The sequence below is a fragment of the Mustelus asterias genome, chromosome 8, assembly GCF_964213995.1.
Source record: "Mustelus asterias chromosome 8, sMusAst1.hap1.1, whole genome shotgun sequence".
In the NCBI taxonomy this organism is placed as follows: Eukaryota; Metazoa; Chordata; class Chondrichthyes; order Carcharhiniformes; family Triakidae; genus Mustelus; species Mustelus asterias.
The window spans coordinates 135,362,950-135,384,870 of NC_135808.1; the positions used below are offsets into that span (position 1 = coordinate 135,362,950).

Genomic DNA, 21,921 nt, shown 5'->3' on the forward strand with positions numbered 1-21,921 from the left:
AAACTCGATCAAGTTCGTGAGACACGACCTCTCCTTCACAAAACCATGTTGCCTCTTACTAATACGTCCACTTATTTCCAAGTGGGAATAAATCCTGTCTCGAAGAATCCTCTCCAATAATTTCCCTATCACTGATGTAAGGCTCACCGGCCTGTAATTACCTGGATTATTCTTGCTACCCTTCTTAAACAAACGAACAACATTGGCTATTCTCCAATCCTCTGGGCCCTCCCCTGTAAGAAGTTTAACAACACCAGGTTAAAGTCTGTTGTTAAACTTCTTACTGTGCTTACCCCAGTCCAACGCCAGCATCTCCACATCATCCTTCCCCTGTAGCCAGTGAGGATACAAAGATTTCTCTCAAGGCCCCAGTAATTTCCTCCCTTGCCTCTCTCAGTATTCTGGGGTATATCCCATCAGACCCTGGGGAATGGTCTACCTTAATGTTTCTCAAGAACCCCAATACCTCCTCCTTGGGGCAAATGGGCTCAAAGGTTATGGGGAAAAAGCAGGATTAGGCTATAGAGTTGGATGATCAGCCATGATCGTAATGAATGGCAGAGCAGGCTCGAAGGACCGAATAGCCTCCTCCTGCTCCTATCTTCTATGTGCCTATGTTTCTATGTGTCTATGTTTCTATGTACCATGTCCCTCCACAGCCTTCTCTGTTCTAATGAAACAGTCCCAGGCGATCCAGTCTCTCCTTATAGCTCAAATGCTCCATCCCAGGCAACCTGGTGAACCTCCTCCATAGCCCGTCTAGTGTTATCACATCTTTTCCAGCCTCTCGGCCCCTCTCTACTATTCCATTATATCTTAGCGGATCTGCTTAACTCCATCTACATGCTCCAGTTCTGTAACTCCAATACCTGGCAGAACACAAATCCATCCACCTCAGTGCAGAAACTTTCAGCTGAATCCCAGACTTTCCAGGGAGAGAGTCCCAGGTTCCCACTGCTCTTTCTGTGAAGACCTGCTTCCTAGTTTGTTCTCAGGATGGCTTGGTTCTAATTTTAAGGTCTTTTCTGTGTGTCCTTTTCTGGAAAGGACTTTTCTGTGTGTGTCCTCCAGGAAGGTTCACCTTTGGGAACTGGTCTTTCTCCAGCTGTGGAAGGTTATGTATTATACTGAGCCATTGTCATCATCACAACCAGTAATCCACGTTCCATACACCAGCCTCCAAACACATCGTGACAAGTGGTCATTTATCAAATTGCCTAACCCAGAGCTCAGAAACTATCTATATCTGTGACATTTGTGGTTAATAGCTCCAATATCATTCAGATATTTCATAATCCGCGAGCCACTGACGTGAGACAAATGTGACTTCAGCAAGTCTGAACGTATTCCCACTGCTATCAGCATTGCCTCACTTCCTCTTCACTTCAAAACAACCCTCTGTCATCTTCAGTTTCAGAATTATCTGTCGTTTCAAGCTGTTTACTGTAAGCTGTAATCTTACAAAAATCCAAGTCAGGCCCACCTCCGACTGGGAGATGGGCAGTGCTGCGTGGTTCCGCTGCTTGTAAACTACCGTTACAACCATCACTTCGGTTAGGTCACATTTGAAATATTGTGCACAGTTCTGGTCGCCACACTACCAGAAGGATGTGGAGTCTTTGGAGAAGGTACAGAAAGGGTTGACCAGGATGTTGCCTGGTTTGATGGGTATTAGCTATGGGGAGAGATTGGACAAACTTGGATTGTTTTCACTGAAACGTTGGAGGCTGAGGGGTGACCTGATCGAAGTTTACAAAATTATGAGAGGAATGGATAGTCAGAGTCTTTTTCCCTGGGTAGAAATGTCAATGACTAGGGGACATAGGTCTAAGGTAGAAGGGGGAAAGTTTAAAGGAGATGCGAGAGGTGAGTTTTTACACAAAGGGTGGTAAGTGCCTGGAATGAGCTGCCAGTGGAGGTTGGCAGAGGCAGATACAGTCACAACGTTTAAGAAGCATCTTGGTAGATGCACGAATAGGCAGTGAATAGAGGGATATGGACTGTGTAGAGGCAAGAGGTCTTTCATTTAGGAAGGCATCATGTGTCAGCGCAGGTTTGATGGGCTGAAGGGCCTGACCCTGTGCTGTACTGTTCTTTGTTCTTTGTTATGATGATTTAATCTTATTTGAGGGACTGGCACCTTCAGGATAACTTGGCAGACAAAATGTGATAACAACGAGGGGTCCAATGGTTTTGAAATTGAAACTAATGTTTTGAAGGGAGGAGGGCATCAGTGTCACTGTTAGCAACTGGAGCTTGCCTCATATCCCTCAGGCTGTGACGGAAGGTCATCGACCTAAAATGCAGTGTTCAATGCTACATTTATTCTGTGTTTGATTATCTGAGTCTATTTACCATCGATGCTCACCATGCTCAATTGGTTAAGCCTGGGTGTATACTCAGAATGCACCCAGTGCACAGTGGTTAGCACTGCTGCCTCACAGTGCCAGGGACCCGGGTTCGATTCCAACCTCGGGTCACTGTCTGCGTGGAGTTTGCACGTTCTCCCAGTGTCCGCGTGGATTTCCTCCGGATGCTCCGGTTTCCTCCCACAGTCCAAAGATGTGCGGGTTAGGTGGATTGGCCAGGCTAAATTGACCCTTAGTGTCAGGGGACCCAGCGAGGGGAAATATATGGGGTTATGGGTTAGGGCCTGGGTGGGATTGTGTTCAGTGCAGACTTGATGGGCCGAATGGCCTCCTTCTGCACAGAAGGATTCTAAGTTCTAAGAGCTGGAAGTAAAAGCTCGAAGCACTGAGCATTGTATGAAGCACAGTAAGTGCACACATGGAAACCTCTCTCACCTCTGCGTAGTTACAATATAAAATATACAACAGTTAACTCTGTTTCACCTCATGGACGCTGCCAGACCTGCTGAGGACTTTTATTTTAATTTTGGATTTCCAGCATCTGCAGTATTTAGCGATTGCCTCTGGGGTTTGACTGATGGTTACTGGAACATATCTAACAGAACGGCATCTACCCTCGGTGTCACATATCTGGGTAGTTGCTGTTGTGCAAGGATTCTGCTTAATTTTAGATTATTGCATTCAAATCGCTGCTTTAACTAAAGCCCCAGTCAAGCAGAAGGAACTCACTGGTTTAACGGACTGGTATTCTTATCCAGCCACCAGCAGTGCTCCATCAATGCCACTCTCCGAGCTCCCTGACCTTCACTCCCTCCTGGTCAGCAGAAAGTTCAAATATCCCCATTTCCAAATCCCTCCATGGCCTCACCTCTGAAACCTCCTCCGTCCTAACAACCATTCGGTTCAAGAACGCAGCTCCCTACCACCCAGAGAATAGGGAGAATGTGGAACACGCTCCCACATGGAGTGCTTGAGGCGAATAGCATTGATACATCCCATTCCCTGATTTTAATCCCTCCACCACTGGCAGCCATTCCTTCAGCTGCCTGGGACCCACACTCTGGAATTCCCCCGGAAACATCTCTCCCTCTCCTTCATCCGGACACTGCTTAACCACGCACCCCACACGCACCCCACAGGCACCCCACAGGCCCCCCCCATCATGTGACAAAATACCTGTCCTAATACCTCCTCATTTGCCTTGGTGTCAAATGATGTTTGCCAATCGCCCCAACACGGTTACTGGGGATGATTTATATAAAGATGCTATATCAATGCAAGTTGTTGTTGTCACTGACACACTCTTCATGCCTCTTTATTGACAGTGTCCCAACGATGCAGCTGCCAGGCTCGATACTGCCAGGACCTCAGGAGGTGGTTGGTGCCACAACTGACACAGGAAATGACCTTTGTGACCCTCCCCTGCACTGTCTCCATTGCGTTGTCATGGTCACTCACTCAGGGAATCCAAGTTGCTGCGGCAACATGTCTACAGCTATGGACATTCTCTCCATCACATGACTGACCAGGAGTCTCTCCCATTCCTACCCACTGCCATCGGCGTGTGTTGAAAGGTATTTCCAGGCCAATACTCAACCAGTTTGGCCACATTTTGATTTGATTTGATTTGATTTATTCTTGCCACATGTATTAACATACAGTGAAAAGTATTGTTTCTTGCGCACTATACAGACAAAGCATACCGTTTATAGAGAAGGAAAGGAGAGAGTGCAGAATGTAGTGTTACAGTCATAGCTAGGGTGTAGAGAAAGATCAACTTCATGCAAGATATGTCCATTCAAAAGTCTGACAGCAGCAGGAAAGAAGCTGTTCTTGGGTCGGTTGGTACGTGACCTCAGACTTTTGTATCTTTTTCCCGAAGGAAGAAGGTGGAAGAGAGAAAGTCCGGGGTGCGTGGGGTCCTTAATTATGCTGGCTGCTTTGCCGAGGCAGCGGGAAGTGCAGACAGAGTCAATGGATGGGAGGCTGGTTTGCGTGATGGACTGGGCTACATTCACGACCTTTTGTAGTTCCTTGCAGTCTTGGGCAGAGCAGGAGCCATACCAAGCTGTGATACAACCAGAAAGAATGCTTTCTATGGTGCATCTGTAGAGTCATAGCTGACATGCCAAATTTCCTCAGTCTTCTGAGAAAGTGGAAGCGTTGTTCCCTGGGTTGAACGGGTTTTCCTGTAATGAGTAGATTGGGTTTATCTGGAGTTCGAAAGACTGAGAGGTGATCTCACTGAAACATACAAAATTCTGAAGGGCCTGATAGGTTGGACACTGAGAAACTAGTTGGGATTTCCCAGTTGGGCAGGAATTGGCACAGGAAGGGCAGGGGAATCTGGGGAGAATCCAAAGGGTCATTGACTGAGACGAGAATTTCTGGTCCCATGGCAAAATTCCCATCCATCGTTTCCATTGGTCGGGAAGACAGTCTCAGGATAAGGCGGGTCGATCACTTACAACTGGGATGAGGAGAGATTTCTCCACTCAAAGTGGATCACTGGAATTCTCGAGCCCAGAAGATTGTGGTTGCTTCATCGTTAAATACAATTAAGACACATCTTTGGACTCACAGGGAGTCGAGGGATCCGGGGAGTGGGTGGGAAAATGGAGTTGATACCCAAGTTCAGCCATAATCGTACGGAATGGTGGAACAGGCCCATTGGGATGAATGGCCTGCTCCTGTTCCTATTCCTGATGTTTTGAATGCATGTCCCTCAGGTTCTGGAGTGGAACTCGTATCCAGAGGCAGAAACATTATCCACTGCCCCACAAGAACCGCTCCCCCCAACTCTATTGAGCTGACTAAAAATATATACGTCTATTTGCATTTAGATAGCACCGTTAAGACAGTGAAATGTCCCAGAGGGCTATTGGTTAGCTCAGTTAGCTGGTGTGGTGCAGAATGATGATAACAGGTTCAATCCCTGTACTGGTTCTGGTAGTTCATTGCCTCCTCACTGTGCCCATATCTGATGTGGAGTTACTGCCCCTCAAGTTATCTAACCATTCATCTCTGTCGAATGGAGAGAGGCTCATGGTCCATCTTGGACTGGGATTGATTACCATTTCAATATAAAAAAGGTAAAGTCGCCATAGTCCCAGATGACTGTAATCTGCTCCCCTTTGAGGGGGAGAGCTGACTGGTGGTGATTTAACCTGAGGGGCACCACACCTCAGGTGAGGGACAAGTTTGAGAAGGCGGGAATTGAACCCGCGCTGTTGGCATCACTCTGCATCACACCCCAGCTGTCCAGCCAACTGAACTGCAGGGGTCCCTGAATCTCCTCATCACTGTTACTCCACTGTTACTGAGTTGCATTATTCCCCAGCAGAGGGAGTTGCACAGAGTTTCAGGTTATATCATATAGACAGAGAGATACAGGCCATTCAGCCCAACTGCTCCATGCTGGTGTGTCTGCGCCACACGAAATTCCTCCCACCTTAATTTCATCTGACCCTATCAATATCTCCTTCTATTCCTTTCTCCTTCATGTGTTTATCCAGCTTCCCCCTTAAATGTATCGATACTATTCACCCCAAACACTCCCTATGGGAGTGAATCCCACATTCTCGGTATTCTCTGGGTGATGGGGAGCTGCGTTCTTGAGGCGCTGCAGTCCATGGCTTGGGGAGTCACAGAATTCCCAGCCTTTGACCTGCTCTGGTAGCCACAGTATTTATATGGCTAGTCCAGTTCAGTTTCTGGTCAATGGTAACACCCAAGATGTTGACAGTGGGGGATTCAGCAATGCTAATGCCATTGATTGTCAAGGAGAGATGGTTAGATTCCCTCCTGTTGGAGATGGTCATTGCCTGGCACTTGTGTGGCACTTGTCAGCCCAAGTCTGGATATTGCCCAGGTCTTGCTGTATTTGGACTGCTTCAGTATCTGACAAGTCGTGAATGGTGCTGAACGTTGTGCAATCATCAGTGAACATCCCTCTTCTGATGGAGGGAAGGTCACTGATGAAGCAGCTGAAGATTGTTGAACACTAACCCTGAGGAACTCCTGCAGTGATGTCCTGGAGCTGAGATGATTGACCTCCAACCATCACAACCATCTTCCTTTGCGCCAGGCATGACTAGGGGATTTTCACAATAACTTCATTGCAGTGTTAATGTAAGCCTACTTGTGATGCTAATAAATAAACTTAAACTTAACTAACCACGTGCTGTCACAGGCGAATGGGAACGTCACTGGAACTACCTGCCTGAAACCCACCGCACATTAAAACCCGCTTCCATCTTACAAAGACCTTCTTGGAAAATACCAACTCACCCACTCATGGCTAGACAGATACTTAGGAACTTGTAGAATTAAAAACTGTTGCTGCAGACACTATAGTTAAGAAATCCCAACAACGCCTCTACTTTCTCAGCTATGACTCTCACCAACTTGTACAAATGCACCATAGAAAGCATTCTTCCTGGTTGTATCACAGCTTGGTATGGCTCCTGCTCTGCCCAAGACCGTAAGAAACTACAAAGGATCATGAACGAAGCCCAGTCCATCACGCAAACCAGCCTCCCATCCATTGACTCTGTCTACAATTTCCGCTGCCTCGGAAAAGCAGTCACCCCACGCATCCGGACATACTTTCTTCCGCCTTCTTCCATTAGGAAAAAGATACAAAAGTCTGAGGACACGTACCAATCGACTCAAGATCAGCTTCTTCCCTGTTGCCGTCAGACTTTTGAATGGACCTACCTCACATTAAGTTGATCTTTCTCGACACCCTAGCTATGATTGTAACACTACATTCTGCACCCACTCCTTTCCCTCTCTATGAACGGTATGCTTTGACTGTATAGCGCGCAAGAAACAATGCTTTTCACTGTATGTTAATACATGTGACAATAATAAATCAGATCAGATTGAGGCTATTCAGCCCATCGTGCATGTGCCAGCTCTTTGATAGTGCTAACCAATTAGTGTCATTCCTCTAATCTTTCCCCAAAGCCCTGCAAAGATTTCCTTTAAATTCTTTTGAAAATGATAGAATATGCTTACACCATGCTTTCAGACAGTACATTCCAGATCCTGATAGTTTGCTGTTTTTAAAAAAATTCTTCCCATTTTCCTTGCAATGAATCTCAGTCCGTGTCCCCTGTCCTGTTGACAGCTCCTGCCAGCTGAAATAATTTCTCCTCCTTTAGTCAATCAAAATTCCCTCATAGATTTGAACAATTCATCAAATCCTTCCCTGAACCTATTCCAAGGAGAACAATCCCAGTTTCTCTCCATCATAGAGTCAGAGAGGTTTACAGCATGGAAACAGGCCCTTCGGCCCAACTTGTCCATGCCGCACTTTTTTAAAAACCCCTAAGCTAATCCCAATTGCCCGCATTTGGCCCATATCCCTCTATACCCATCGTACCCATGTAACTGTCTAAATGCTTTTTAAAAGATAAAATTGTACCCGCCTCTACTACTACCTCTGGCAGCTTGTTCCAGACACTCACCACCCTCTGTGTGAAAAAATCGCCCCTCTGGACACTTTTGTATCTCTCCCCTCTCACCTTAAACCTATGCCCTCTAGTTTTAGACTCCCCTCCCTTTGGGAAAAGATATTGACTATCTAGCTGATCTGTGCCCCTCATTATTGTATAGACCTCTATAAGATCGCCCCTCAGCCTCCTACATCCCTCGTCCCGTACAACTTGGAGTGGCTGCGCGACTCCTAGATTCGAATAATTATATTAATAAGAATGTAAACTAAAATATACAGAAACATTGAAGATAAGAATTGATGCCCTTTATCCTGTCCTTTATTTTTTGAATGGGTCCTTCTCAATTTTGAATGATATTTCAGGACAGATGTATGTGCAAATACAATGACGAACAAACTCGCGAGCATAAATCAACTCTACAGATCTTATCTTCGATACATATTCAATAAAGGGCAACCATTTAAGAAAATATATGTCACATTGTGAATGTCCAGTATTCAGTATCAACTCCGTCAATCCAACTGGAGAACTTTACTACAATTTCAAAGACAGACTACTGTTGGAGGCTGTGGTGTGGGATTAAATACTCTGCATGTTTTTACCAAATTCCTCTCTCCATTGTAACAGAGTTAATCACTTACTTCAAAGAAGAAATGTCACAGAAATCTAGGGAACACTGACGCAACATCAACTCACAGGTGGCTTTGAGGATGGGAAACTGCCTCTACACACATTATCGAGCAATAACGAGGTGCCATTACTGATCTCCAACGGTATCATTCGATAAGGAAAAGAACTCACCGCTCTCCCTTTGGGACCCTTTTTACCACGGGGTCCAACGATGCCCTGAAGAGGAAATCAACCTCGTTACACAAGATATATCCCCAAAACATTACAAATTCAATAGCCGTTTCTAATAGTGTATGTTGAAGTTGTGCAAGACATCGGTAGGCACTTGGAATACTGCGTACAGTTCTGGTCACCCTATTATAGAAAGGATATTATTAAACTAGAAAGAGTGCAGAAAAGATTTACTAGGGATGCTACCGGGACTTGAAGGATTGAGTTATAAGGAGAGGCTGGATAGACTGGGACTTTTTTCTCTGGAGCGTAGGAGGCTTAGGGAGTGATCTTATAGAGATCTATAAAATAATGAGGGGCATAGATCAGCTAGATAGTCAACATCTTTTCCCAAAGGTAGGGGAGTCTAAAATTAGAGGGCATATGTTTAAGGTGAGAGGGGGGAGATACAAAAGGATCCAGAGGGGTAATTTTTTCCACACTGAGGGTGGTGAGTGTCTGGAACAAGCTGCCAGAGGTAGTAGTAGAGGCGGGTACAATTTTGTCTTTTAAAAAGCATTCAGTTATATGGGTAAGATGGGTACAGAGGGATATGGGCCAAACGCAGGCAATTGGGACTCGCTTAGTGGTTTAAAAAAGGGGGCAGCATGGACAAGTTGGGCCAAAGGGCCTGTTTCCATGCTGTAAACCTCTATGACTCTATGACCTTATGCAACTATGGACAATGTAAGTTGAACAATTTTAAGTCTAAAATAAGTAAAAGCTTTGATATAGCAAAAGTGGAAAGGAAAACTTTGGAAAAAACAAAATGTTGATTTGTTTTTTTGGGATTCTATAGGGGTACAGCAACACAGCAGCTATGTCACTGTACAAGGGATCGGGATTAATGATCCAGGGATATGAGTTTGAATCCCATGACAACGGGGAATTTAAATTCATTCAACAAATAAATCTGGAATGAAAATGTTAATGATCATGGAAGTAGCTGATTTTTGTTTATTAATGTCCTTTAGGGAAGGAAATCTGCCGTCCATACCTGGTCTGGCCTACATATGGTTCCAGATCCACAGCAATGTGGTTGACTCTTAAATGCCCCTCGAAAATGGCCCAGCAAGCCACTCAGGAAGGCAGCTCACTACCACCTTCCCAAGGGCAATTAGGGATGGACAATAATGTTGAACAGTGATGTTTACATCCTGTGAATGAAAGAAGATTACAATCGGCTCGGACATCTTTTCAGATGCTTGTTGCATTTTGCAGTCAATGAGACATTTTCAAATCCATTTCCGAGATGTGGGCATCGCTGGCTGGGCCAGCATTTATTGCCCATCCCCAACTGCCCTCCATTTCAGAGGGCATTTGAGAGTCAACCACATTGCTGTGGCTCTGGAATCACAAGTAGACCAGACCAGGTAAGGATGGCAGATTTCCTTCCTGTAAGTGGTGTCACAGTGGTTAGCATTGCTCCCTCAGTGTCAGGGACCCAGCTTCAATTCTGGCCTTGAGTGACTGTATGGAATTGGCACATTCTCCACGTGTCTGCATGGGTTTCCTCCGGGTGCTCCAGTTTCCTCCTCAGGTCCAAAGATGTGTAGGTTGGGTGAATTAATGGGATAAATATGTGGGGTTACAGGGATAGGGCCCGGGTGAGATGATCTGTCAGAGAGTCAGTGCAGATTCGATGGGCCAAATGACTTCCTTCTGCACTGTAGGGATCCTGTGACATTAGTGAATCAGATGGGTTTTTAACCACAGTTAACAATGGTTTCATGATTATCATTAGACTTTTAATTCCAGATTTTTTATTGAATTCAAATTTTACCATCTGGGATTTGAACTCACATTCCCAGATCTTGCTCTGGGTCCCTGGATAACTAGTCCAGTGACAATACCACTGAGTCACTGCCTCCCCAACTTTTGACTCTGTATAATCACCAAAGAATCGTAGAATCCCAACAGTGCAGAAGGAGGCCACTTGGTCCTGAGTCTGCACCGACTCGTCGACAGAGTATCTTCCCCAGGCCCTACCCCCGTTATCCTGTCCATTTACTATGGCCAATCCACCTAATCTACACATCTTTGGAATGTGGGAGGAAACCGGAGCACCCGGAGGAAACCCACGCAGACACGGGGAGAATGTGCAAACTCTGCACAGACAGTGAGCTGTGGCTGGAATTGAACCCGGGTCCCTGGCGCAGTGAGGCAGCAGTGCTAACCACTGTGCCACCGTGCCGCCCAGGTGATCATGCTGCAGTACATTCCGGGAATGCACTTACCTTTTTACCTTGTGGCCCTGGTGGTCCGATCATCCCGGGAGGTCCAATAAACCCCTGAAAAGCAAGAATAGGTGACAATTAATGAAAAGCAACTGAGTGTGAAATTTTTACTGGCCTCTGGTGCAATTGGTGGCACTGACACGACTTTCAATCACAAAGATGTGGCTGGAGACACGAGAGTAAATAAAAGTTGTCTCATCGGGGAGAACGTGAGAAAAGTATAAAGCCAGTCTGCAGCGTAACGGCACTTGATTCACAACTTGGTGTACCGTTACAGACAGGCACTGAATGTACTTTTCCAACCCTTTTTTGGTACTGGGAAATGAACCGGGCCAAGTGTTAGATTTGGTTGTGGGAGAGCACTTTGGAGATAGTGACCACAATTCGGTGTCTTTTGTTATTGCAATGGAGAGGGATAGGGCCGGACGGCAGGGCAAGGTTTACAATTGGGGGAGGGGTAATTATGATGCGATTAGGCAAGAATTAGGGGGCATAAGTTGGGAACAGAAACTGTCAGGGAAAGGAACTAATGAAAAGTGGAACTTTTTCAAGGAACAAATACTGGGTGTCCTTGATAGGTATGTCCCTGTCAGGCAGGGAGGAAATGGCCGAGTGAGGGAACCGTGGTTCACAAAAGAGGTGGAATGTCTTGTGAAAAGGAAGAGGGAAGCTTATGTAGGGATGAGGAAACAAGGTTCAGATGGCTCGATTGAGGGTTACAAGTTAGCAAGGAATGAGCTGAAAAAGGGGCTTAGGAGAGCTAGGAGGGGACATGAGAAGTCTTTGGCGGGTCGGATCAAGGAAAACCCCAAGGCTTTTTACTCTTATGTGAGGAATAAAAGAATGACCAGGGTGAGGTTAGGGCCGGTCAAGGACAGTAGTGGGAACTTGTGTATGGAGTCAGTAGAGATAGGCGAGGTGATGAATGAATACTTTTCTTCAGTGTTCACCAAGGAGAGGGGCCATGTTTTTGAGGAAGAGAAGGTGTTACAGGCTAATAGGCTGGAGGAAATAGATGTTCGGAGGGAGGATGTCTTGGCAGTTTTGAATAAACTGAAGGTCGATAAGTCCCCTGGGCCTGATGAAATGTATCCTAGGATTCTGTGGGAGGCAAGGGATGAGATTGCAGAGCCTTTGGCGTTGATCTTTGGGTCCTCGCTGTCCACGGGGATGGTGCCAGAGGACTGGAGAATGGCGAATGTTGTTCCTCTGTTTAAGAAAGGGAATAGAAATGACCCTGGTAATTATAGACCGGTTAGTCTTACTTCGGTGGTTGGTAAATTGATGGAAAGGGTCCTTAGGGATGGGATTTACGACCATTTAGAAAGATGCGGATTAATCCGGGATAGTCAGCACGGATTCGTGAAGGGCAAGTCGTGCCTCACAAATTTGATAGAATTTTTTGAGGAGGTAACTAAGTGTGTTGATGAAGGTAGGGCAGTTGATGTCATATACATGGATTTTAGTAAGGCGTTTGATAAGGTCCCCCATGGTCGGCTTATGATGAAAGTGAGGAGGTGTGGGATAGAGGGAAAGTTGGCCGATTGGATAGGTAACTGGCTGTCTGACCGAAGACAGAGGGTGGTGGTCAATGGAAAATTTTCGGATTGGAGGCAGGTTGCTAGCGGTGTGCCGCAGGGATCAGTGCTTGGTCCTCTGCTCTTTGTGATTTTTATTAATGACTTAGAGGAGGGGGCTGAAGGGTGGATCAGTAAATTTGCTGATGACACCAAGATTGGTGGAGTAGTGGATGAGGTGGAGGGCTGTTGTAGGCTGCAAAGAGACATAGATAGGATGCAAAGCTGGGCTGAAAAATGGCAAATGGAGTTTGACCCTGATAAATGTGAGGTGATTCATTTTGGTAGGACAAATTTAAATGTGGATTACAGGGTCAAAGGTAGGGTTCTGAAGACTGTGGAGGAACAGAGAGATCTTGGGGTCCATATCCACAGATCTCTAAAGGTTGCCACTCAAGTGGATAGAGCTGTGAAGAAGGCCTATAGTGTGTTAGCTTTTATTAACAGGGGGTTGGAGTTTAAGAGCCGTGGGGTTATGCTGCAACTGTACAGGACCTTGGTGAGACCACATTTGGAATATTGTGTGCAGTTCTGGTCACCTCACTATAAGAAGGATGTGGAAGCGCTGGAAAGAGTGCAGAGGAGATTTACCAGGATGCTGCCTGGTTTGGAGGGTAGGTCATATGAGGAAAGGTTGAGGGAGCTAGGGCTGTTCTCTCTGGAGCGGAGGAGGCTGAGGGGAGACTTAATAGAGGTGTATAAAATGATGAAGGGGATAGATAGAGTGAACGTTCAAAGACTATTTCCTCGGGTGGATGGAGCTATTACAAGGGGGCATAACTATAGGGTTCGTGGTGGGAGATACAGGAAGGATATCAGAGGTAGGTTCTTTACGCAGAGAGTGGTTGGGGTGTGGAATGGACTGCCTGCAGTGATAGTGGAGTCAGACACTTTAGAAACATTTAAGCGGTTATTGGATAGGCACATGGAGCACACCAGGATGATAGGGAGTGGGATAGCTTGATCTTGGTTTCAGATAAAGCTCGGCACAACATCGTGGGCCGAAGGGCCTGTTCTGTGCTGTACTGTTCTATGTTCTATTCAGCATTCTAAATTCATTAACGTGATTATTGCTGAAAAGAGAGACATGTTGCTGAAGTTTTTCATCTTGCACTCATCAGGTACACCCATTTTAGGGAGGGGGATGATGGGATTAAGGAAGTCTCTTGCTAACAGAGATGTTTCAACTCAAATCTTCCATGTTAACATTCAGCCACCTTTCACGTTAAGTTGTCTGATGGCTTTGATTGTGTAATAAGAAAAATAGTTCCCCCTTTCAAATGTGTAAGAGGTGGAAGTGACACTGATAAAGTTCATTCAGGTACTGTGAAAGCGGATTTTAATATCATTCAACAGGTGCGTGAGTGTGGCGACAAGGGGATTTTCACAGTACCTTCATTGCAGTGTGAATGTGAGCCTATTTGTGACTAATTAAAAAACTTTATTTTAATTTTTGCTGTGACTCTTTCCTTGCCTCTTTTATTCCTTTCTTAAAATCCAGTCTTTCTCTCCCTTTCGTTATTTCTCTTGCTGCACCTGATTTGGCTCTGAAAAAACTTCTACCATCTCAGCCTTTCCTCATTCTTTATTCTCCTGGGTTAAGGAAATAACTTTAAGGATCCCGTCATTCCCACTGTTGCTCTGGCCCCGAACATCAGCTTGAACTTCCAGCAACATTTTTTTGGGACAATCTCTTTACCTGGAGATTGGCCAGCACTGGCTGAGCAATCCTGAGTGTGATAATAGCGACACTAACAACCAATTTAAGATACACACTCAAGCTCGTAACGTGGTTCATTTACGTTTGTTAGAAGCAACATTAATTCATACACAGGGACACGTTTGCTCCATAAGACCATAAGACATAGGAGCGGAAGTAAGGCCATTCGGCCCATCGAGTCCACTCCACCATTCAATCATGGTTGATTTCAACTCCATTTACCCGCTCTCTCCCCATAGCCCTTAATTCCTCGAGAAATCAAGAATTTATCAATTTCTGTCTTGAAGACGCTCAACGTCTCGGCCTCCACAGCCCTCTGTGGCAATGAATTCCACAGACCCACCACTCTCTGGCTGAAGAAATTTCTCCTCATCTCTGTTCTAAAGTGACTCCCTTTTATTCTAAGGCTGTGCCCCCGCGTCCTAGTCTCCCCTGTTAATGGAAACAACTTCCCTACGTCCATCCTATCTAAGCCGTTCATTATCTTGTAAGTTTCTATCAGATCTCCCCTCAACCTCCTAAACTCCAATGAATATAATCCCACGATCCTCAGACGTTCATCGTATGTCAGGCCTACCATTCCTGGGATCATCCGTGTGAATCTCCGCTGGACCCGCTCCAGTGCCAGTATGTCCTTCCTGAGGTGTGGGGCCCAAAATTGCTCACAGTACTCCAAATGGGGCCTAACCAGTGCTTTATAAAGCCTCAGAAGTACATCCCTGCTTTTGTATTCCAAGCCTCTTGAGATAAATGACAACATTACATTTGCTTTCTTAATTACGGACTCAACCTGCAAGTTTACCTTTAGAGAATCCTGGACTAGGACTCCCAAGTCCCTTTGCACTTTAGCATTATGAATTTTGTCACCGTTTAGAAAATAGTCCATGCCTCTATTCTTTTTTCCAAAGTGTACGACCTCGCACTTGCCCACGTTGAATTTCATCAGCCACTTCTTGGACCACTCTCCTAAACTGTCTAAATCTTTCTGCAGCCTCCCCACCTCCTCAATACTACCTGCCCCTCCACCTATCTTTGTATCATCGGCAAACTTGGCCAGAATGCTCCCAGTCCCGTCATCTAGATCGTTAATATATAAAGAGAACAGCTGTGGCCCCAACACTGAACCCTGCGGGACACCACTTGTCACCGGTTGCCATTCTGAGAAAGAACCTTTTATCCCAACTCTCTGCCTTCTGTCTGACAGCCAATCGTCAATCCATGTTAGTACCTTGCCTCGAATACCATGGGCCCTTATTTTACTCAGCAGTCTCCCGTGAGGCACCTTGTCAAAGGCCTTTTGGAAGTCAAGATAGATAACATCCATTGGCTCTCCTTGGTCTAACCTATTTGTTATCTCTTCAAAGAACTCTAACAGGTTTGTCAGGCACGACCTCCCCTTACTAAATCCATGCTGACTTGTCTTAATCCGACCCTGCACTTCCAAGAATTTAGAAATCTCATCCTTAACGATGGATTCTAGAATTTTGCCAACAACTGAGGTTAGGCTAATTGGCCTATAATTTTCCATCTTTTTTCTTGTTCCCTTCTTGAACAGTGGGGTTACAACAGCGATTTTCCAATCCTCTGGGACTTTCCCTGACTCCAGTGACTTTTGAAAGATCATAACTAACGCCTCCACTATTTCTTCAGCTATCTCCTTTAGAACTCTAGGATGTAGCCCATCTGGGCCCGGAGATTTATCAATTTTCAGACCTTTTAGTTTCTCTAGCACTTTCTCCTTTGTGATGGCAACCATATTCAACTCTGCCCCCTGACTTTCCTGAATTGTTGGGATATTACTCATGTCTTCTACTGTGAAGACTGACGCAAAGTACTTATTAAGTTCCTCAGCTATTTCCTTGTCTCCCATCACTAGATTACCAGCGTCATTTTGGAGCGGCCCAATGTCTACTTTTGCCTCCCGTTTGTTTTTAATGTATTTAAAGAAACTTTTACTATCATTCCTAATGTTACTGGCTAGCCTACCTTCATATTTGATCCTCTCCTTCCTTATTTCTCTCTTTGTTATCCTCTGTTTGTTTTTATAGCCTTCCCAATCTTCTGACTTCCCACTACTCTTTGCCACATTATAGGCTCTCTCTTTTGCCTTGATGCATTCCCTGACTTCCTTTGTCAGCCATGGCTGCCTAATCCCCCCTCTGATAACCTTTCTTTTGTTTGGGATGAACCTCTGCACTGTGTCCTCAATTACTCCCAGAAACTCCTGCCATTGCTGTTCTACTGTCTTTCCCATTAGGCTCTGCTTCCAGTTGATTTTTGTCAGTTCCTCCCTCATGCGCCTGTAATTACCTTTATTTAACTGTAGAACCTTCACATCTGATTCTGCCTTCCTTCTTTCAAATTGCAGACTGAATTCTACCATATTATGATCACTGCTTCCTAAGTGTTCCCTTACTTTAAGATCTTTTATCACGTCTGGCTCATTACATAACACTAAGTCCAGAATAGCCTGTTCCCTCGTGGGCTCCATCACAAGCTGTTCCAAAAAGCCGTCCTGTAAACATTCAATGAATTCCCTTTCTTTGGGTCCACTGGCAACATTATTTACCCAGTCCACCTGCATATTGAAATCCCCCATGATCACTGTGACCTTGCCTTTCTGACATGCCCTTTCTATTTCGTGGTGCATTTTGTGCCCCTGGTCCTGACCACTGTCAGGAGGCCTGTACATAACTCCCATTATGGTTTTTTTGCCTTTGTGGTTCCTCAACTCTACCCACACAGACTCCACATCGTCTGACCCTATGTCGTTTAGTGCTATTGATTTAATTTCATTTCTAATTAACAAGGCAACCCCGCCCCCTCTACCCACCTCTCTGTCTTTTCGATAGGTTGTGAATCCCTGGATGTTTAACTGCCAGTCCTGAACCCCCTGCAACCACGTCTCTGTGATGCCTACCACATCATACCTGCCAGTCACAATCTGGGCCACAAGCTCATCTATCTTGTTCCGGACACTGCGGGCATTTAAATATAGCACCTTTAATTCCCTATTGACCGTCCCTTTTTGTTTTCGTAGTGTGGTGGACCTTGGTCTACTGAGCCTTTCCAGACACTGTGTTATATTTTGTGAGATGGGGACTATCGTAACCTCTCCTGAGTGCTGTCTTTTCGTGATTTTTTGTAATCCTAAGCAGCTACGCTTCCCACTGATTCCTTCACCTCTTGGTTCCCTGACTTTCCCTTCCCCCCCAATCTCTAGTTTAAAGTCCTATTGACCACCCCATTTACTCTCTTCGCCAGAACACTGATCCCAGCTCGGTCCAGGTGGAGACCATCCCAACGGTATAGGTCCCCCCTGCCCCAAAACTGATGCCAGTGTCCCATGAAAAAGAACCCTTCTTTCCCACACCACTCTTTCAGCCACGTGTTAACTTCCCTTATTCTTGCCTCCCTATGCCAATTTGCACGTGGCTCGGGCAGTAATCCGGAGATTATGACCCTTGAGGACCTGTTTTTTAATTTGAATCCTAGCTCTTTATAATCTCTAAACAGGTCCTCTTTCCTAGACTTGCCTATGTTGTTGGTACCAACATGGACCACAACAACTGGATCCTCCCCCTCCCTCTCCAGTATCCTTTCAAGCCGGTCAGAGATGTCCCGCACCCTAGCACCGGGCAGGCAACATACCATACGGGACACTCTATCCTGCTCACAAAGGATCCTATCTATCCCCCTGATAATAGAATCCCCTACAACTACAACTTGCCTATTTACTTCCTCCCCTTGAATGGCCTGCTGAACCATGGTGCCTTGGTCAGCTGACTCATCCTTCCTGCAGCCCTGTTTGCCATCCACACAGGGAGCAAGTGCCTCGTACCTGTTGGACAGGGTCAAGGGCTGAGGCTCCTGAGTTCCTGACTGCTGGTTCCCTTTACCTGCCTGACTTGCAGTCACACCCTGCTGTCCCTGGCCACTGGCAGGATTTAAACTATTTACTCTGACAGGTGTGACTGCCTCCTGAAACACAGTGTCCAGGTAAGTCTCCCCCTCCCGGATGTGCCTCAGTGTTTGAAGCTCAGACTCCAGCTCATCAACTCTGAGCCGGAGTTTTTCAAGCAGCCAACACTTACTGCAGATGTGGTCGCTGTTGCTCGCAATGGGATCTGCCAGCTCCCACATCAAGCAGCTCAAGCACATCACCTGACCAGCCATCTCTAATTAATTAATTAGTTTAATTTAAGTTTATGAGTTTAGCTGTGTTTTTTTTAAATTTGGGGCAGATTTGCTATCAACCAATCAGATCACAGCTTCCCTCTGACGTCACTTTTGAAGAAAGAAAAAGTGGAAAACAGGAAGTTACCGTTAGGTTTTTATACTCACCCAGAGACTGCTCCTCCTCCTCCGAACTGCTCCCGAAACTAGGCCCCGATCCCCGGGTTAAAGTGAGTTTTTATACTCACCCAGAGACTGCTCCTCCTCCTCCGAACTGCTCCCGAAACTAGGCCCCGATCCCCGGGTTAAAGTGAGTTTTTATACTCACCCAGAGACTGCTCCTCCTCCTCCGAACTGCTCCCGAAACTAGGCCCCGATCCCCGGGTTAAAGTGAGTTTTTATACTCACCCAGAGACTGCTCCTCCTCCTCCAAATAAAAGGAATACGTTCAAGGCTTTGCCCCTTTTTTGAATTACCCGGGAGCTTGGGGAACCCATAGTTCCCCATTGTATAGAAAGCTTAGAGAAACAGAGAAAATAGGAGGAGGCCATTTGGCCCCTCAAGCCTATTCCGCCATTCATTACGATCATCCAACTCAATAGCCTGATCCCGCCTTCCCCCCATATTCTTTGATCCCCTTCGTTCCAAGTCAATTTGCCAACCAATCAGCACACTTTTCCCTGTGGTATAAATTGTTGTGATTGTTTGAAATTTGACATTCTTGTGTTTATCCTGAAGAGTGCAAGATGGAAAACTTTGGTAGCATGTCTCTCTTTTCAGTGATATTTATTCAGGGAATGGTGTGCATGTGGGCCTCACTAGCACAGGGAGTGACTGAGGTGAATACACTTAGCTGGAGGGTGGGCGGAATAGGAGAATACGATAATAGGATGAGATGAAGAGGGGTGGGAGGTAACTTGTGTGGAGCAGAAATACCAGCATGAATCATCTGAGCTGAATGGCCTGTTCCTGTGCTGTGAGCTCGATGTAATGATGAATGCAGATTGTTACAGATACACCCTGTGACTAGGAATGGAAATACTGCGAAGAATAATGAAGAAAAATGTTTCCATTTATACATTAAAACATCCAAGGTTGAGTATAAAAGCTCTATTCTTTAATAATCCCCTGAGCACAAGACTTCTTTTTTTCCAAACTGGGATTCCAAGATATTGCAGATTGAAGCACAGTTATTACAGATGTCAGGATAGCTCAGCAACTTGCAAAAGAGATCTGTCGCTTCGCAGTGCACAGGTCAGTGAGTTCAATTCCCACTGGAGATTTCACTCACTTTGACAACGATAATTACGAGAAGAGGAAGGGTCAGAATGTCCAGCTGGTCAAATGCTCTTTTAGGTCTTGCTTGAGGATCTAAGCCTTCTGAATAATTTACATCGAAACTAATCAAACCAGGACTGATAGAGCGAGACGTTCACACTCTGAAAGGGAGTGTGAGAGCAGACATACCCGGGGCATGCTTGTGCATAGATGGGGATAGGACAGTGTAACAAAGCAGTTCATTAAGTGCACAGGATCCTGGGCTTTGTAAGTAGAAGTATAGAGTACAAAAGCCAGGAGCTTCCGTTAGAGCTTTATAACAAACTAGTTCAGCTCCAGCTGGAGCATTGTGCTCAATTCTGGGCACACACATAGGGGAGGAAATGGCCTAGAGGTATTATTGCTACTCTATTAATCCAGAAACTCAACGAATGTTCTGGGGGCCCGGGTTCGAATCCCACCACGGCAGACGGTGGAATTTGAATTCAATAAAAAATATCTGGAATTAAGAATCTACTGATGAATCTACGGTAGGGGAACATGTGGCAAATAGTGCCCACAATTCTGTTAGCTTTAGGATAGTGATGGAAAAGGATGAGTGGTGTCCCAAGGGTAAGGTGTTGGATTGGGGGAAGGCTAACTTTAGTGGGATTAGGCAGAAATTGGCAGCTGTTGATTGGGAGAGGCTGTTTGAGGGTAAATCCACATCTGGCATGTGGGAGTCTTTTAAGGAACAGTTGTTAGGGCTGCAGGATAGGCATGTGCCTGTAAAAAAGAAGGATAGGAAGGGTAGGATTCAAGAACCGTGGATAACCAGGGAAATTGAGGGATTGGTCAAAAAGAAAAGAGAGGCGTACGTTAGGTCCAGGCAGCTAAAAACGGAGGGAGCTCTGGAGGAATACAAAGAAAGTAGGAGAGGAATTAGAAGGGCAAAAAGGGGTCACAAAATGTCCTTGGCAGACAGGATTAAAGAGAATCCCAAGGCATTTTGTTCATACGTTAGGAACAAATGGGTTGTCAGGGAAAAAATCGGACCTCTCAGGGACAAAAGTGGGGAATTATGCTTAGAGCCCAAAGAAGTAGGGGAGATCCTAAATGAATACTTTGCGTCGGTATTCACAAAGGAGAGGGATGTGTTGACTGGGAGTGTCTCGGAGGGGAGTGTTGACCCGTTAAAGAAAATCTCCATTACAAGGGAGGAAGTGTTAGGTTTTTTAGGGAATATAAAGACTGACAAATCCCCAGGCCTGATGGAATCTATCCAAGGCTGCTCAGGGAAACGAGAGATGAAATTGCTGGGCCTCTGACGCAAATCTTAGTCTCGTCACTGGACACAGGTGAAGTCCCAGAGGATTGGAGGATAGCTAATGTGGTCCCGTTATTTAAGAAGGGTAGGAAGGATAACCCGAGATATTGTAGGCCGGTGAGCTTGATGTCCGTGGTAGGGAAGTTGTTGGAGAGGATTCTTAGAGATAGGATGTATGTGCATTTAGAAAGGAATAAACTCATTAACGATAGTCAGCATGGTTTTGTGAGAGGGAGGTCATGCCTCACTAACCTGGTGGAGTTTTTTGAAGAAGTCACTAGAATGGTTGATGAGGGAAGAGCCGTGAATGTCGTCTATATGGACTTTAGTAAAGCGTTTGACAAAGTCCCTCAAGGTAGGTTGGTGCAAAAGGTTGGATCTCATGGGATAAAGGGGAGGTGACTAGATGGGTGGAGAACTGGCTTGGTCACAGAAGACAGAGGGTGGTAGTGGAAGGGTCTTTTTCCGGCTGGATGCCTGTGACTAGTGGTGTTCCGCAGGGCACTGTATTGGGACCTCTGCTGTTTGAGATTTATATGAACGATCTGGAAGGAGTGTAACTGGGATGATCAGTAAGTTTGCGGACGACGCGAAAATGGCTGGACTTGCAGATAGTGAGGAAAATTGTCAGAGGCTACAGAACGATATAGATAGGCTGGAAATTTGGGCAAAGAAATGACAGATGGAGTTCAATCCAGATAAATGCGAAGTGATGCATTTTTGTAGAACTAACGTAGGGGGGAGCTATACGATAAATGGCAGAACCATAAAGGGTGTAGATACGCAGAGGGACCTGGGTGTGCAAGTCCACAGATCCTTGAAGGTGACGTCACAGGTGGAGAAGGTAGTGAAGAAGGCATATGGCATGCTTGCCTTTATAGGACGGGGCATAGGGTATAAATTTTGGGGTCTGATGTTGCAGTTGTATAGAATGTTGGTTCGGCCGCATTTGGAAT

General features: G+C 45.7%; 1 protein-coding gene across 1 annotated transcript in view; it reads right to left on the reverse strand.

Moving 5' to 3' along the window:
- Window positions 1-21,921, reverse strand: part of col24a1 (collagen type XXIV alpha 1) — a 445,996-nt gene that overhangs the window by 235,023 nt on the left and 189,052 nt on the right. Inside the window, exons 10-11 of the mRNA XM_078219024.1 lie at window positions 10,909-10,962; window positions 8,633-8,677 (exon numbers count right to left, since the gene is read on the reverse strand). Coding sequence (XP_078075150.1) covers window positions 8,633-8,677; window positions 10,909-10,962 — 99 coding nt within the window. The remainder of the gene's footprint in view (window positions 1-8,632; window positions 8,678-10,908; window positions 10,963-21,921) is intronic.